Raw genomic sequence first — 17386 nt, forward strand, 5'->3', positions numbered from 1 at the left:
CATTATCATTATTTTTAAACATTCAGAATTATGCAGAAAGGTTTAAGCCTTAGTTGTTGTCCTGTTTCTGGACATGACGTATTTGTGGCATTTTCTTCTGTCTGCTAAAGCTTTGCTTTTGGTTCTAAAACAAGAGGAAACTGTTTAGGATATAAGGCAGATAGTGGTGAGGGCCAGTAGGACCTGTTGATCCTTAGGGATTTAAAAAATATCCATGTAACTAAAACCTAATTAATAACATCAAATTGTTCAGTACTGTATCTCTTCACCATGATCCACAATGTTTTGATTCCTGGGTGAATTCTGAACCACATACATTTTAAAATTACTCAATTTTATACATTTTTGCTATGGTTTTAATTTCCATCATCAATTTTATTGTATATCCTATGTGGTCACATAAGTACAGAGTGTTAATCTAGTGTTGTAGCTACCAGGTATGTGTAGCGTGCAAAGGCTTTTGAGAAGGATTCCATTGCTTCAGGGTTTTTAAATGACTACATTATTTTTTTTTAGCAGATTTGGAATGATTAATAATAGGACTTTCTAGCCAAAATAACTTTCTGTGTACTAATTCGTATATGTCTGCTTTCTTTCATAAAAATTAATGTGCCCAAAGAAAAGACATTAAAATGTGTTAAATAAGTTAAGGTTTTTGAGAATCATAATTAAACACAATAAAAAATTCCATCCATTAAAAGGAGTTCTGCAGCCAGATCTATATCAATATGTAAAACAAACACAGATTTGTTCCATAAATTGTGAATGTCATGAATGAACAGTGTTGTTGCTGTACCCTAGGAAATACCTAACCTTTCAGCAGTGGGAATAGCCTGTAGGCGTATATGAGGCTTCCAGAGCTGTTGGTTTAGTGACATAAAAACTCATATTTTTGTCACTGTCATTAATCAGACTTTGTGCTTTTCTATAGTTTTTGCTAACTGTATGAATAGGAAACTAAACTAACTACCCTCTTTCATTAACTTTCTCATTCTTCAATGTCATCAAAAACCATATTAAGCTAAGAGAACTAGAGGTGAATTCCCATCTGGCGAAGCTAGTCAATAATATTACGTGAGTGTAATGGGAAATATCAATTACAACGCGGTCTGAACCACACATTCCATTACAATGAAAGCTTAACAATGTATGCGTCTTTACCACACATTTTTTTACCACGATCTGCCTTTACAATACATGTCATTACCTCACAAAATGTACATATAAAGGTAAGTGTATTTTATGTATATGTGCGTGTGTGTATATATATCCTACTGGCGGTCACCAATAGGTAGTTGTAGTTAGGACCAAAGTTTCCATAGGAAAAGGGCTTTTGGTTGTGCCAATAACTTAGACGCCGTTTGATGAATCTTCACAAAACTTTCACAAAACTCCCTCTTTTTGGTTCTACTGCTGTGTTGAAAGATTTGGGGTGATCCATCAAGCAGGGGCTGAGAGGGGTGGGCACCAAAACTAAGCTTGGGTGGAGTCCGCGCAGTTCCGCTATGCGGAACTCCGCAAAGTGCTCAAAATCTCTGCCGCACTACGCGGAGCTCCGCAAACGGCAGAGTGCATTAGATAAATGCTGTGTGCAGTGATTTTCAGTGCCAGGTGGTTGTCTGCATTGTGCACTCATCACGAATGGCACCATGCACAACGCAAATGGGTGCTGCTTCCTCTCCTCCGCTAAGAGTGGATTTTTTACCCGAGCGGCAGCTTTCTCAAAGCGAACGGATGTTTTCTCAATGCTAGCGGTCGCGTGTATACGTTACCACTCAAAATTAGAGATCCGACTGCACGCATTGAGAAATCTTGCCGGGAGGGTGATTTTCCATGCACACGCTCGCCAACTTGACGTTGACAATCAGAACGAGGAAAAATCTCACCGGGAGGTAGATTTTCCTTGCTAGCACTCGCCAACCTCTTTTCGGTACTCTGCGAGCTCCACGTAATGTGGAGTGCAGAAAACACTGCCCAGATTTACCCAAAATGCGTTTCCCCATGTTATGGCTAATGGGACTTTTAATTTTTTTAACACCACTACTGCCCGAACCACTGAATGTTTTAATAAGGGAAGGGGGCCCGTGTAGCTTATTATACCTCTGGGACCATCACCTCCCTTGGGCTTCTTAAAGTATCATGCAGGGAGGCCTGAATGGCATCTCCTGCTGCCCCGGAGACCTCTACCTCCCCGGGGCTTATTTAATTTTAAAGGGGTAGGGCTTTTCTAAACCCCTCATCCCCGAGGGCTACCAAGTATGCAGCTATTTAAAAAAGTGTCGGGCTGCACGGCTACCCTGTAGCCCCGGGGACTATCTCCTCCCCAGCGCATAAGTTTAAATTGAAAGCGGGGGTGCCGCCTAACCCCCACTGCTGCCCTGGGGACCACCACCTCTCTAGGACAAATTAGAAGATGGGAGGGGGGCTGCACAGCCCCTCACCTGGAGCCCTGTAAGGCCCTGGGGACCGCCCCCTCTCCGGGCAGCTCCTGCAGTGTCCCGGGGTGTCCGCCCCAAGAATATTGATGTTTGTTATGGCATGGTGGGAGTAAACATAGAAAGCACTGCTCTGCTTCTACTAAGCAAGAGCAGAAAATGCTCTTGCTTACTACAAGTGGAGCAGAATTGCATTTACACATAGGGAGCTGCTTCTTAGCTGCTCCCTATGTGTAAACAATGCTGACTCCTGCAGGAGGCGGGCAGCTGACAGGGCCTGGAGGGACCTTGAGGCTTTCTCCACGATCCCCAACTGTTAAAAAGTGGGTTCCCTAGGTGTGACCAATGCACTGACGCTACAGGCCGGGCCCCAGAGAATTGGGTCCCCAGGGCTGAAATCGGTCCAGGAGGCCTCCCTCCCTTTTAAAAAAACAAAAGTGGCAGGCCCTGGGTGATGGTGTCCCCGGGCCTGAAAATAGCAGAGCCTTTAAATAGAAAGAGACAAAGAAAAGTCCAGGCCCTGGGGGATGGAGGCCGATAACAGCCCAGGGCAGGGGAGACACACTGCCCCCTACTTTAAAAAAAAACAAAAAACAAACAAACAAACAAAACTTTGGCACGTTGCCTGAGGCCACGCCCCGTTCCTTAACACTTTGCAAACACCCCTCCTGGCCCAATTCCATTTTGGGGATGAAGTCCCCTTGGCTCCAGAGGGTCCTTGGGGGCAAACAAAACCTGTTGTTACTTCTTCCCCCAAACAGTAGTGTGCCAGGAGGTGTGTTTGCAGAGTGGTGGAAAAAGGGGGTGTGGACGTCAAAGACCTGTCAGCACTCCCATTGTGTGGGACTTACTGGAGGTAACAGGAGGGGTAGAAATTCAGCAGTTATAGTTAGGTGAGCCAGCTATAACTTGAGCCCATGCAATGCACTGCCTTTGATTTCACATATTATATTATATCACTCATGACATGGTCAGTGACATCACTGAGTGTTAAATATATATACCAAGGTGGATTGGTAAATCAGTGGATGTATGAGTGCCTGTATGGATGATTTATTGGGTGTGTGACTGAATGTATAAGTGAGTGATTAGGTGTCTCGGTGAATGTATGGATGAGTGACTGGTTGTGTGAATGTTTGTATCAGTCTGTCACTTGGTGTCTAAGTGGCTGTATGGGTATGTGAGTGGGCACGTGAGTGGCTGTAGGGGTGATTGATTGGTTGTCTGAGTACCTGAATGAGTCTCTGTGTGGGTGGGTGAGGGTATGTGTAACTGCCTGTATGGATGAGTGAGTGGGTGAGGTGGTGGATGCATGGGTTAGTGAGTGTGTGTATGAGGGGCTGTATGGGTGAGTGAGTGTGTGTATGGCTGTGTGGGTGAGTGAGTGGAAGTGCCAGTAGAATATGGGTGAGCAACTGGGTATGTGAAAGGGAGTATAGGTGAGTGATGGGGTATATGAGTGACAGTATGGGTGAGTGAGTGAATGTGTGAGTGGCTGTATGGATGAGTGTGTGCTTATGTCAGTGACTGTATAGGTGAGTGAGTACTTGTTAGTATAATATGTATGAGTAAGTAAGTGGGTGTGTGTGTAACTGTATGGGTAACTGTGTGATTGACTGTATGGGTGAGTAATTGGTTGTGTGGGTAGGTCTATGAGTGACTGACTCACTATGTGAGTGGATGTATGAGTGGATATGCCAGTGGTTGTATGAGTGAGTTAGTGGGTGTATAAGTGGCTGTATGGGTGAGTGAGTGGATTTTTGTGTAGATCTATGAATCAGTGAGTGGGTGTGTAAATACTGGTAAGGGTCTGTGAAGGAGTTTGTTAATTGTTGTGTGGGAGTGGGTGTATGGAAGGTTCTATGGGGATGTGAGTGGGTGCTTTAGTGATTTTGTGGATGATGTAATCAGTGATTTCATCAGTGATATCATCAGTGATGTCACTGACCATGAATAGATAGATAGGTAGATAGATAGGTAGGTAGGTAGGTAGATAGATAGGTAGATAGATAGGTAGATAGATAGATAGACAGACAGACAGACGGATGATTGGATTGATAGATAGATAGATAGATAGATAGATAGATAGATAGATAGATAGATAGATAGGTAGATAGGTAGGTAGGTAGATAGGTAGATAGGTAGGTAGGTAGATAGATAGATAGATAGATAGATAGATAGATAGATAGATAGATAGATAGATAGATAGATAGATAGATAGATAGATAGATAGATAGATAGATAGATAGATGAGGTGTAGTCTTCCTCAGCCTGGGCTGGCCGGCATATATCAAACAAAGTTTGCCCCCTCGTTGAAGACGCACTCAGGGAAAGGCGAATTACAAAGAATTCTTTAATTCAGGTAACCGATCTTGTACATCAAAAGCGTTTTCCTTGCCCTACGCATTTCGGAGCTGCCTGCTCCTTGATCTGTGGAAGCTTCTCTGTCGTCAATGTGGATACCACCAAAATATCTCCAATAAGGAAGTCACCGCACTCCAAGAGAAGCAATTATCTTCCAATATTTTTTATTGCAAACGTGCAATTGTTCACCCTTCAACCACCACCAACACATTTCAACCCACGCGGGTCTTGCTCACAGTCATGTTTGGACTGTTTGGTGATATGTATGATCAAGCTTGCGTGCAAAGAGCCACTTACCCTTTAAGTGGCTCTTTTAACATTTTTAAAGGACTTTGGGAGGGGGGAGGGGCGTTGCAGAGCATAGCGTATTTCCACTGAGTTTTTTTTAACTACGTGGAAGTACACGTAGAAGCACTACGCCTGCTCCGCCCAGGGTTACTAGTAAGCCTGTACTTCGCATAGAACTCCTCCCCTGTTTGGTAAAAGAGTGTAACTCTGACCCTATAGATCCTCTCTTGTCTGTTCCTACTGCTCTGTACTGCTGCCAAAATATGCCTCTGCCTCCCCAGAGCTCACAACGCAGCCGATCTGAAAAGAAATTAAGCATTCCAGGCCTCTTTTTAAAGTTTGCACATAGTTAACACCTGCATCCAATTGGTAGTAAATTGTGCATGCAAAAAGTTCATTTTGCAACTGGTCGCATATTGCGAAAACTTTGAACATGCAAATACTGAAATGATAAATGTTTTTTGCAATAACCTGTTTGTAATCCGGGAAATGTTCCCATTGTAAAAATGTGATTCGGTAAACATTTAGAGGCTAATTCCGAGTTTGCCAGTCCATAGGACTCCCAAGCTCGCAGTGGAGGTGAGGTGGCAGTCGGGGACAACCACACTAGCGGTCTGACCACTGCATTACAACTACGGTGGTCGGACTGCCATAGGACTACCACAACCTCCAGAGATTCGCAATCCCTGGCAGTGGTGCGGCGGTCTGAGGGCCGCATTATGCTGGCAGAGCTACGGGCACGCCGCCAAGCATATAATGAGTTTCCATACTGCCACAGATTTTATGGTAGTGAGCCTGCCATGAAACCTGTGGAAACTAAGGGGGCTCTACAGGGCCCTCTGTTCCCTCATGGGCTGAGGATGCATGCAGGGGGGCACATGCCGTGCCCTCTTGTCTGCATGCACCCCCTTTCAGATACTCAGCGCCGAGACGCCCACGGGCCTTTGTTTGCGCTTTAGAAATATCAAAAATAAATAAATAAATAAATACTTTCCCAATGTAAAAGAAACACAGAAAAACGACAGCACATTACATTTCACACCATATTAGTTACATAACACATAGTAATTTTCCTTAATTACGTCACCATTTCAATAATCATTAAAATTCATGCTCATGGATCTATGGAGTACAGAGGTAAAAGACAGTTCAATCAAGAAAGAAGAAGACACCAGTTAAATAATTTGAAACAGATAAAAAACTATCATTGGTATACATTTTCTGGAAATATGTGAAGTTATTGTAAAAAGGCTTTGCAAGTGTTGGCTATAGATACAGGAATTATATAAGGAATCATTTGGCTCCTGTTGAATGCGATCTTGGTAAAAAAACAGGGAGCGGTGAAAGAGGGTCATTCCACAGAACGAGTTCCCTAAACATTCCACGATGGATTAACCTGTTGGCGATTCACAGCGCTTTTTATCCCAAAGGTTTATTTGCCGTGTTGAGTTGTGCACATGAATGATAGTCCTTCTATTTGGTGTCCAATGTATTTACTCTAATCTTTCTCTAGCCCCTCGTCCTCCTCTTGTTTTAGTACTGATTAGGGATCTGCCTTTAAAGCTTCTCCTAGTCACCCTTCCCTCTCGTATCCTAGCTCATCCTCCATACTCTTTACCTCCTCTTCTTCCCTCAAGATTCTGTTTACCTCCTTGCTTCCCAGTTGCTTCTGCATTCAACCATCTCCTGCTCCCTTGACAGACTCTTCCCTAATTCTGCTGTTTGACCCCCCTCTAAACCATGCTGCCTGTTTGGTGTCACCTCTGACCCTTCATTATTAATCCCTTACCTTCATTTCTTGCTCCTCCACTCACTCCCTCTTTGTTCCCCTGTCAAACACTTCTTCTCCCTCATCTCTTTCCCTCCACCCTTTCCTTCTGATCTCTGCTGTCCTTCCCCCGGGCTCCTCCCCTGTAACATGCTTACTGTTTAGGATGGTGGTAAACTTAGAAACCTGAAAACTATGGGTTGAACTAAAAATAAAAATGCAAATTGATACTTGTATAGCGCACTACTCACCCGCAAGGGTCTCAAGGCGCTTGTACGAATACCGCTGTGGAACCCATCCTGGCTTTCCCTGTGAGGCGTCCACTCCTGGGCACCCCCAAGGTGGAGGCCAGGCATCCTTAGCGTTGTGGGGGCCGTTGTGGAGATTAAGCAAGCTATTGCCCAGAGTTGCAGAGTGGGACTCCATGATTGGAATAGGCACCGAGGCGAGAATTATCAGGTCTGTGGAATTTTGACCCCAAGACCCGCCGAGGCGGAGAATTGAACCCTGGTCCCGGGCTAAACCTCTGCATTAGGGTCCGCCGCTCTAATCATGGAGCTACACTTCTAGTCTAACCACCATTGTCATACGTCCTCTTTAAAAACAAATGTACGTAAAATTACAATTCAATCTTTGAGGGAATTGAGGGAGCCAAGAAGTGTGCTTCAGTAGACTTTTTTTTCATTGAAGAAAAATATATCAGGTACTGTAACTAGGGCTTAAAAAACATTTTGATGAATATATTTACCAACATGTCTGTACCCATGGCATAAAGCTGTCAGGAGGTGCACTGACAGTGTGCCACCTATTAGGTGGCGCACCAACATTGCACCCCCTGAGAGAAGCCCTCTGCAGTGGGTAAATGGGGTACTATAGACCCCCAGACATCCCCTTACAGGCCGGAGCAAACACTCACTTCATTAACCAGCAAAGCATGCTCTTCAAAGCTGCTCCGTATTTCACTTGAATGCGCTACGCATTCTATGTAATAAGGAGCACTTTGTCTGTTTGCACCCGGCGCACTTGTTTTAAGGTGCACCACGCGCAAACACGGACAGAGTGCCTTAATACATAACATGGTCCCATGTTTACTGAAACTTGGACATGTTTGTAGTGACAATATATTTGAGATGAAGCACAGGTTGATGTGCAGGATGCTGTAGTGTCGCAGGGATTTTGTGCTCAGACAGAACTGTGCATAGAGGCTTGGAACCTCAGTGAATTAGGATGTCCCAAAACTCACCTTAGTACCCAAAAATCCCATACCAGACTAGCAATCAGTGTCTCATTGGTCATCATAAACTCTCAATGCTTAGACAAACAAACCAGAACATGAACTTAGTACACCTCAGGTTACGTGGAACACATGAACACTCTTTTGTTATACAATCATTTCAGTCCAGAACAAGGAGTAAAAGACACGTGCATATTTGAAATGTTTATTCACTAATGCAGTGCTCTCAAGCGCAGTATCTTAGCTAATACAAGCAAACATATTATAAGAAACAAAGTAATCAGCATAGTCACTAGTCCCGAGAACACAAACGGTGCAAGCGTAGTATTATGCTAAATGAATAGGGTTTAACAAAACCTAATTCTCACCCTCCCTAGCTAGTATATTATATTACATCTAAGAAGGCCTCTTGTGGGTTTTAGCAGAGCGGCCCCATACCTCAAGATCCTAGTGGTTAGGGATCACATCATCAGCCACCAGCTCTCTGCATGTGAAGCACCATCAAGTGTGTTTGTATGCAGAGGCCGAGGACCTTCTTGGGAATTTGAGAACGAGCCTGGCCTCTGCGTGTTGGACACTCTGCAGTTTCTTAAGGGTAGACTTCTTTATTCCTGCCAGGAGGCCATTACAATAATCTAGCCGGGATAAGATCAGGGCCACGGCAACTGATTTCCTGGCAGAGATAGGGAGAAAGTCGAAAAATTTCTTCAGCTGTCTAATGAGGTTAAAACAGCACCCTGCAGTGATGCGCACGTGATCGTCAAAACTGAGGGACGAGTCGAATTGGACACCCAGATTGCGGGCCGAGGAAACTGCACTCGGCGGGGCTTCAGAGTGTTGACGCCACCAATCTTTTGGAGAGAAGAGGATGTCCTTGCCTAGAGGTATAATTTCAGTTTTGGCGCTATTGCACTTAAGGTGGTTATTGTTAAGCCAAGAAAAAACTTGGGAGAGGCAGTTCTGGAATCTGAGGGCAGCATCGGGGATTTTTTTATCTATGGTGACGACAAGTTGAGTGTTGTCAGCATAAGATGTTACGAGGATGCCGTGGGATTCAATCAGAGTGAGCAGGGGGGCCATGTAGATATTAAAAAAGAGAGGACTGAGTATGGACCCCTGGGGCACACCTGATGTGATGGGTCTTTCGCCAGAGAGAAAGGGGCCTAGTGAAACTGTTTGTCATCTGTTTGAAAGAAAAGATGTTATCCATGTTAGAGCAGTACCCGTCACACCAATCTCGCGCATTCTATTGATGAGGATGTCATGGGAGATGGTATCAAATGCTGCGGTTAAGTCGAGCAGGATGAGTATAGCGTGTTTCCCCTCATCCTGCAAGAGCTTAATGGTGTCCGATAGCTCGATCAAAGCAGTTTCAATGGAGTGGCCGGGGCGAAAACCAGATTGCTGTGGATGGAGAATGTGATTATTTTCCACAAAGGCTTTTAACTCCTCGTGTACCAGTTGCTCAGTAATTTTGCCTAGTGCCGGAAGTAGGGAGATTGGGCGCATGTTAGATAGATCTGTCGGGGATTTGTTTTGTTTTTTCATTAGAGGCTTAACAATGGCCTTCTTCCATTCAGCGGGGACAATGCCTGAGCTGAGGGATTCATTAATAATGGCATTGATTAAAGGATTGACGGCCTCGATGAGAAGGTGGAGGATACTCGGGGGGCAGTAGTCCGTGGGGGCTCCCGATCGACAGGTCAAGATTGCCTTCTGTGTTTGTAGCAGGGACACTATAGAAAAATTACCAAAAGAAGGTAAATTAGTGTCGGCAGCTTGTAAGGGGATTGCGGGGGGGGGGAAATCCTTATGAATGTTATTGATTTTCTCAACAAAGAAATCAGCGATTTGATCGCAGAGGGTTTGAGATGGGGGGATTTCCAGTGCAAGGGCCTTGGGGTGAGTGAAGGACTTGACAATATTAAAAATGGTATGTTGTTTCTGTTTGGCTACTTCTATGGCTGTGGTAAAGGACTCCCTTTTCGCTTTTTTTATGTGGGAGAGGTATTGTTTCCTCTGCTGGGTGTATAGGGTTCTGGAAGTATGATCATAAGTTTTCCTCCACTCTCTTTCAAGAACCCTGCACTTATGGTGGCTTTCGGTAAGGGCCTGGGTATACCAGGGGGCGTTGGGCTTTCTTTTGCGGGGGACTGATTTTTGGTTGGTTGTGTTGGAATTGGCCAAAACCAGTCTATCAATCCACAAGTGGAAATTTTTGGAGTCTTGTGATACGTCACCGACGATAATAGGAGGGGGGGAGAGGGGCTGAGGGTGCAACTTAATGTGCTCAGCTACTTTCTTCCAGTTGGTCGAGAAGGTAGTGGGGGGCTTCTTGGTGTATGGTTGCGATGAGGGTTTTGCCTTGATGGCAAAACGTATAAAACAGTGGTCAGTCCATACTTGTGGGATTGGGGGAGATACAGCTAGGGTGACTGAATTTGTACAAATGCCATCTAGCGTGTGGCCAGCCCGGTGCGTAGGGGGAACAACCAGTTGAGAAAGGCCATAGATATCAAGGGATTGTTGAAAGTTGAAAGTATGAGGGTCTATGCAGGATTCCAAGTGAAGATTAAAATCACCAAGAAGAGTGAAGTTGGGATAATAGGTCATGAGTGATCCAAGGGTTTCGTCAAGGGAGTTCAAAAAAGGCGTTGCGTTTCCAGGGGGGCGATAGACAAGTCCTCCTGAGAAAGAAGTGGAGGAGTTAATTTGAATCACAAAACCTATGTCCTCACATTCCTTGAGCGAGGCCAGTTCAAATGTGTGGCACCTAACGGATTTTTAAATGATGATGGCTAACCCACCTCCCCTACCGCCAGGTCTATCCCGCCTGTGGATGGTAAAGTCAAAAGGGAGGGCAGTTGCCAGGCCGGGATTGGACGCGTCATGCAGCCAGGTTTCGGTGATGAAGAGGGCGTCTAGATCGTGAGAATGTATGAGGTCATGGATATCTTGTCCATGACAGGCTAAAGATCTAGCGTTAATGAGTCCACAGTGGAGGGTGATAGGCTTGTGTGTTGGTGGGGGGAATGGGTGGGGGGTGATGCCAGTGGGTCCCAGGGACGACCATTTGCAGGAGAGGCATGAGAATGGGCCCCAGAGATATTCAGTAGGGGGATGACTCTTACAGCTGTGGCTAGCCATTGTCTGACGCATTGAAAGTAGCTCATTGAAATTATACCTGGTGACTGGGTGGATTTGAACAGCGTGGCCCGCTCCCGGCGCGGACGGGCGCAGACGAGCTTGGCTTAGGCGCAGCTTCGGCGCGCGACCGGCGCGCCCGCTGCGCCAGCCCGCTGCGCCGTCTGGCCGGGTTGCACATTTATACAGAGGAAGGAGGGTGGGAGGACGGCGCGACTAGAGCGCTGACCTCACCTGCCTCGCTCAAGATGGCGCCCACCGCCGCCGGGTGTTGGTAGAAGACGGCTGGCCTGAAGGGAGAGGAAGAGTAGGTGTTAAGAGTGTCAGTGTGCCTGATGCTCAATTCCCCTTAGCTGAGAGCCCCCCAAAGGTAAAAAGAACGGCGGTTTTAAAATATGTTTAAAAAACGCTCAGATTACAGTATTCGTAATCATAAGAACAAATTGCCTAGAATCGCAATTGTAGAATGCTTCAGCCGCTCGCAGCCCCAGTACCTCTCACCAGGGAGAGCTTCTGAAAAGCTTTGAGCAGATGTTTACCTGGGCGCTATGATGTGCACACATCTGGTTCGAGTTCTGAGTCCCAATACTTGTTATGCAAAGTAATACTTACTTGTGACGTCCAGCATCACACATGGTCTTGTAAAGCATAAAAACGCAGAATTATTTTATGTGTAGTGTTTTATTTACTTGTTTTTTTATGGCATTTTCAAAACCCTGGGGGTGTGTGTTTGGGTGGATGCCCAAGGGATGCAAGGGGAGAGCATCACAGAAATGGACAATGTATGGGACTCGATAGTACTGGCATTAAATGTCGTGCCAGCGTTTGTAGAGGGAAAGTAACACGGGAGCAGCAGTATAGTAGCTGGTATAGTCAACCTTGGCAGGCTGTGAGGACATTTGAACTCTACGTCCTTGACGTCACCTTCTCTATGTTCTTTTGTAAGACTTGAAGCTTTAAGGGTTGTAACCTCTTCTTCCCTCATCACTTCATCCTCTCTTCTATCACTGTTCTAGTTGACACTGCATAGCAGCAGTCGATGGTGAGGCTGTGCACTCACGCGTGCACAGCGCCGGCAGCACATGCCACCCAGTGATAGTGGAAGCTGTGGAAAGGGCAAGGCGAAGTCTTCACTGTTCCTGTATCTGCCTGTACCCTACCAAACTGCTTCACTCCGGCAAAGTGCCAGGGTAAAGGGCAACGTGCTAGCTGCACAGGTCTCCCTTCCCCTTCTGCAGCTCTGAGGGCCACATCATGGCAGTGACAGTGGAAGCCACAGGAGGAGGCAGGGGAAGCCTCCACTGGCTGCCCCGTGACACATCTCAGGAGAGGAAGACCAGCAGAAGTGGAAGATGTAGGTTAACGTTCCATGAAGCTTCCAAAAGGATACAGTGTTCAATATAGCAAATGCAGATTCTAATACAGGACAACTTATAAAGTTAACTGCTAAAAGCTAATTTAACCTAAATGTAAAAATAGCTACAAGTATGTGTCCAAATTAACTTGTGCTTTGCACAAACTATGAATTTGCACCCATAAATGCATTTTCGTTCATGTATAATTTCTCCTGTGTGGTGCCTCTGTGCCCACTTGTATATCTGCTCACAGGGGTGGAGTTCTGGTTATTCACAATTTTATTCAAGCGCCTTCCCACCCTGAATATGCTCCTATGTTTACTCTTGTCAAGATGTAAAGAGCAAATGCACTTTTGCGATGCATTTATGCAGGCATAGAGGTTGACAATATATGTTCCCCCTTTGTGTGAGCCTTGGTATTCTGTGGCAGTCACAGATTTGCATGAGACATTGTGAAATCCTTGCTTCCATGCTCGTTAGAAATTTACTCCAAACATAGAAGAAGCCCCTTAGCAGTAAATGTCATACTACTTATTTGAACAAGACCTATGAGGTTAATCATTGATCATTCGATCACTGGGGTTATGGGCCACCCTTCTTCTTCAGAATATTTGTAGAGTTATATCACCTTCGACATGGACGTCACTCTGATCTGTACAAGTCCCCTGTTTCAGGAGTTCAAAAATGGCAATTGGGGATTAACTGGTGCTAATTTCATTATATAGTTACCAGACTTAATGTGAACTTTTGTCTCTGTTATTTTCAGTTGTTTCCATCAATTGTTTAAATGTGCTTGGAGCTTCCTTCTCCATGAGGGGTCTGTCACTGCGCATGGAATACATTTTGGACCTCAGGTTTTCTTTTGCTTTGTTTTTTAGGAACTTACAAGCTGTGGCTGGAACCGGAAGGAAAAACACAGTCTTGCTCCCAATGTTGTTGCCTTTACAAGAAGGTTTAACCAGGTATGAGAGATCTTGATGCTTTCTTTTCTTTCCTTATTAAAGTCATTGGCCCACACAATACAAAAGTGCAGCCCATTAATGATAATAGAAAGCGTATGTGTAAGACATCTTAGTTGTGATTATACTGATCAATGACATTTGGAGGAGGGAAATTCCTGATGCACGAAAACTGAAATTATATATACATAGCAGGGAGTTAAAATCTTGTTTGGACCCTTACCAGATCCTATCGGCTTTCTTGAGCATCCTGTAACCAATGACACTCAGTAATCTAATGCTTGTGCTTTACAAATTCCCCTTCGTGACTCGCAAAATTAGGTAAATTTTCCCATTCCTTTGTTTATAAATACCTCGCTATGGTAACTGCGTAATGTACCACTGGATATTTTTTGTCCCCAAACATTATACAGCTAGTAGCCACACAAAATATTTTCCTATCATTGAACTGATCACTATATATACTAACTGAAAAAAAAACAAAGGTTACAGTGATGTTATAAAACCAGAGAAATTCAGGAGCTGAGCTCACTAGAACTCGCGCCCCCCGCAATGAACTGCTTATGACCTCACATATTACATCACTCATGTCCTCCATTAACTCCCATACAGTAGGATTGCTGAGACCTGATAACCTTCCAAGCCCCCTTTCACCACAAATCTGCAAACGTGCCTCCTGTCACAGTACAAGTAGGAGGGCGAAGTCCCCTTGACTCTTGAGGGTCCCTGGGAGCCACCCAGCCCTCCTGTTACCGCCAGTAAGACCCACATAGGTAGACTGCCGAGTCGTGGTCAGAGGACATGCCCCCTTTCTCCACCGCTCGGCAAACTCACCTCCTGGTGCACTACGTGTTGGAGGAAGAAGACCACTTTAGTCCTGAGGCCCTCAGGAGGCAAGGGGACCTTCTCCCCCCACCAGCAGTGTGCTGAGAGATGCGTTTGCAGAAAAAGTATGGTGGAGAAAGGGGGCGTGGCCTCCTGTCACGTCTCAACAATCCTACTTTGTGGGGCTTACTGGAGGTAACAGGAGGTATTTTGGCACCTAAGGATCTTCAGCAGCCAAGGGGACTTCATCCCCAAACAAGGATCGCACCGGGAGGCATGTTTGCAGAGTAGTGGAGAAAGGGGGCCAGGCCTCCGGCGAGTTGCCAGCTTTTTTTTATTAAAAAAAAAAATGTAGAAAGAGGGGCTGCGTAATCTCCTCCCCTGGACCATTTTGGGCCCCATCCCCCGAGGCCTGGCCCTTTATTTATTTTAAATGGGAGAGGGTGCACGTCCCCCTCCTGGGCCATTTTGGCCACAAGGACCCCATCCCCCGGGCACGATTTTTATTTTTATTTTTTCATAATTTAATTGAAAGAAGGCCTCGGGCCTGCCCCTTTTTTTATAATAAATTTTTTAATGATATATTTTTTTTAAACGGAGGGTACTGCCTCCCAAGGCCGACTTCGGCCCCAGGAACCCCATCTCCACTGTGCCTGGCCTCTCTGTTGGGGACCCCAGGGTGAGCAAGCATTGCTTTGGGATCCAGGGAGCTGCTGACATGCAGCTCCCTGGATCTCAAAGCAATGTGTCTGTTTTCCTACTCGCTTCACACCAGGCAGGGAAACAGACACTGCTCTGCTTTCAGCAAGCTAGAGCATTTTCTGCTCTCACTTGCTGAAATCTGAGAGTTTGCTATGGCATGGCGTCAGCACCGCCATAGCAAAGTGCCATGTCCTAGTGTGGGCACCCCATGACATTGCTGGAGCCTGCCCTGTGGGGTGGCGGTACCCAGGGCCATGTCGGGCACCTATATGTGGGCAGTGCGGGCCACCTCCTTTGTTCAAATTTGCCCCGGGGAGATGCGGTCCCCGGGGCAGCGGGTATCTGCAATGGTCCCCCCACACATAATTTTAATTAGTCCTCGGTATGTGGTAGCTTCCGGGGCAGGGGCGTCCACGAGGCCACCCACATAATTGCAATTAGCCCCAGGGAGGTGGCGGTCCCTGGGGCTTTGATGAGCCCCTAGAGGGGGGGACCTTTTGCCGCTCGCTATGTTTAGCATATGCCCCCAGAACCTGGCCCACCCAGGAGCTATTCCAAAGCAAGTACGGCAGCCCGTGATTGCTTTTAAAAAAAACATTTTCCACGGATCACGCAAATCCGTGTCAAAATAAAAACACAATCTTTTTTTCCCTTGGCTGTGTCCCTGATGGGTCCCCCCACCATATCTGGTTTGAAGCCAAGTCCCAAGATGGTTGCCAACTATTCCTGGTTAAAATGTTGGCAGGCAATCAAATTTTAGTAGGATCCGCAAGTGCACTGCAAGGACTCGCATCACCAGATTTCTATTTTTTTTAAAAGCTAGATATCTCAAAAACTGCTGAATGGGATTACACCATATCACAAAAAGCACACTTTCTGGACCAACATCTAGTTTTCTGCCAGATTTGGTATAATTCCATTTAGCATTTTGGGCTGTAGTTGTGTTCAAAAAATGAAAAATCCCCATAGACTTCACTTAAAATGGGGAAAACGTGTTTTGTAACCTCCTCTTTGTTCTCGGCCGCCGCTTGCCGGACCACCCCGAAACGTTCAACACACCATTTGAACCAAAAAGGAGACGTTTTTGTGGAGATTCATCAGGCAGCTCCAAAGTTATTGACAAAACAAACAAAAAATTATGGAAACTTTGGTCCTAACCATAACTAACTACTGGCGACTGACTATATATTCAATACTAGCTAATGTATATTCAATAAAAAAAAGCCAATTGTTAAGGATAAGTTATAGTTAGGAAAACTGTATTTATTCTTTCTGTACAAACCCAACTCATACTAGACAAACATTAGAAATTAAAAAGTTATAGTTATAAATTCAATTTAAGATTTAAGCACAACCTTCAAATTACTATAGGTTGCGCACCTCCATACCCAGTGTTGTCACCTCACTTACCACACTATGTTAACCATGAATTTCTATGATGTCACATGGTATAACTGATGTAATATGGAAAGTTATAACTAGTGTATGGAGAATGTCATTCAATGGAGTATTGTCGAGTGGTGTGTTATAGATTACACTGGAGTAGTGGTACACTGGAGTGGTGTGTCATATAGTGCAGTGACATGTTGTAGAGAGGAGTGGTGTCTTCTAGAGTGTTATACAGTGTACTAAAGTAGAGTAGAGTAGTATAGAGTGACATAGAGTTTAGGATAGTCTTGTAGACTGGAGTTGCATACAGAGGAATAGAGTGTTGGACAGTGGAGCGTCGTAGAGCAGAGTATGTTTCAGTGGCATACAGTGAAATAAAGGATAGTAGAGCGGAATATGGTGGATGGAGAACAGTGTAGTGGGATAGCATAGAGTAGAGTAAAACATCAAAGAGTGGAGTGGCATGTCATAGAGTGTAGTGGTGTGGAGTGCACTAAACTGCAGTGGTGTAGCATACAGTTGCATAAATTGCAGTACTGTATTGTTCATTACAGTGCAGTGTTGTGGCGTACAATATTGGAAAGTGTTGTAGACTACAGGAGAGTAGAGTTGCATACAGGGTAGTACAGTTTCCTATAGTGAAGTGTTGTACAGTGTTGGAGAGTGTGCTAGAATGGATTGACATACAGAGTTCTAGCATAGAGTGGCTTAGAGTGGAGTGGCATACAGTGGAGTGGCATACAGTAGAGTAATTATAATGTGTTCCCAATACTTTTGAATGCTTGAACAGGTCACTAACATTTAAAGCCTGTCTACTAATGCTTTTAAGTATGTGGAAGGTAGTCCACGATCTTCAGTTTTCCATCAAGCAATCCTGGTAAGAGTCACTTAAAATCAAAAATGGTCCACTACAAAAGAGCTCA

At 45.2% G+C, this 17386-nt stretch overlaps 1 protein-coding gene across 1 annotated transcript in view; it reads left to right on the plus strand.

Moving 5' to 3' along the window:
* Positions 1-17386, plus strand: part of RALGPS1 (Ral GEF with PH domain and SH3 binding motif 1) — a 1949641-nt gene that overhangs the window by 614298 nt on the left and 1317957 nt on the right. Inside the window, exon 6 of the mRNA XM_086924714.1 lies at positions 13467-13550. Coding sequence (XP_086780840.1) covers positions 13467-13550 — 84 coding nt within the window. The remainder of the gene's footprint in view (positions 1-13466; positions 13551-17386) is intronic.

Source organism: Lissotriton vulgaris, chromosome 5 (genome assembly GCF_964263255.1).
Source record: "Lissotriton vulgaris chromosome 5, aLisVul1.2, whole genome shotgun sequence".
Classification (NCBI taxonomy): domain Eukaryota; kingdom Metazoa; phylum Chordata; class Amphibia; order Caudata; family Salamandridae; genus Lissotriton; species Lissotriton vulgaris.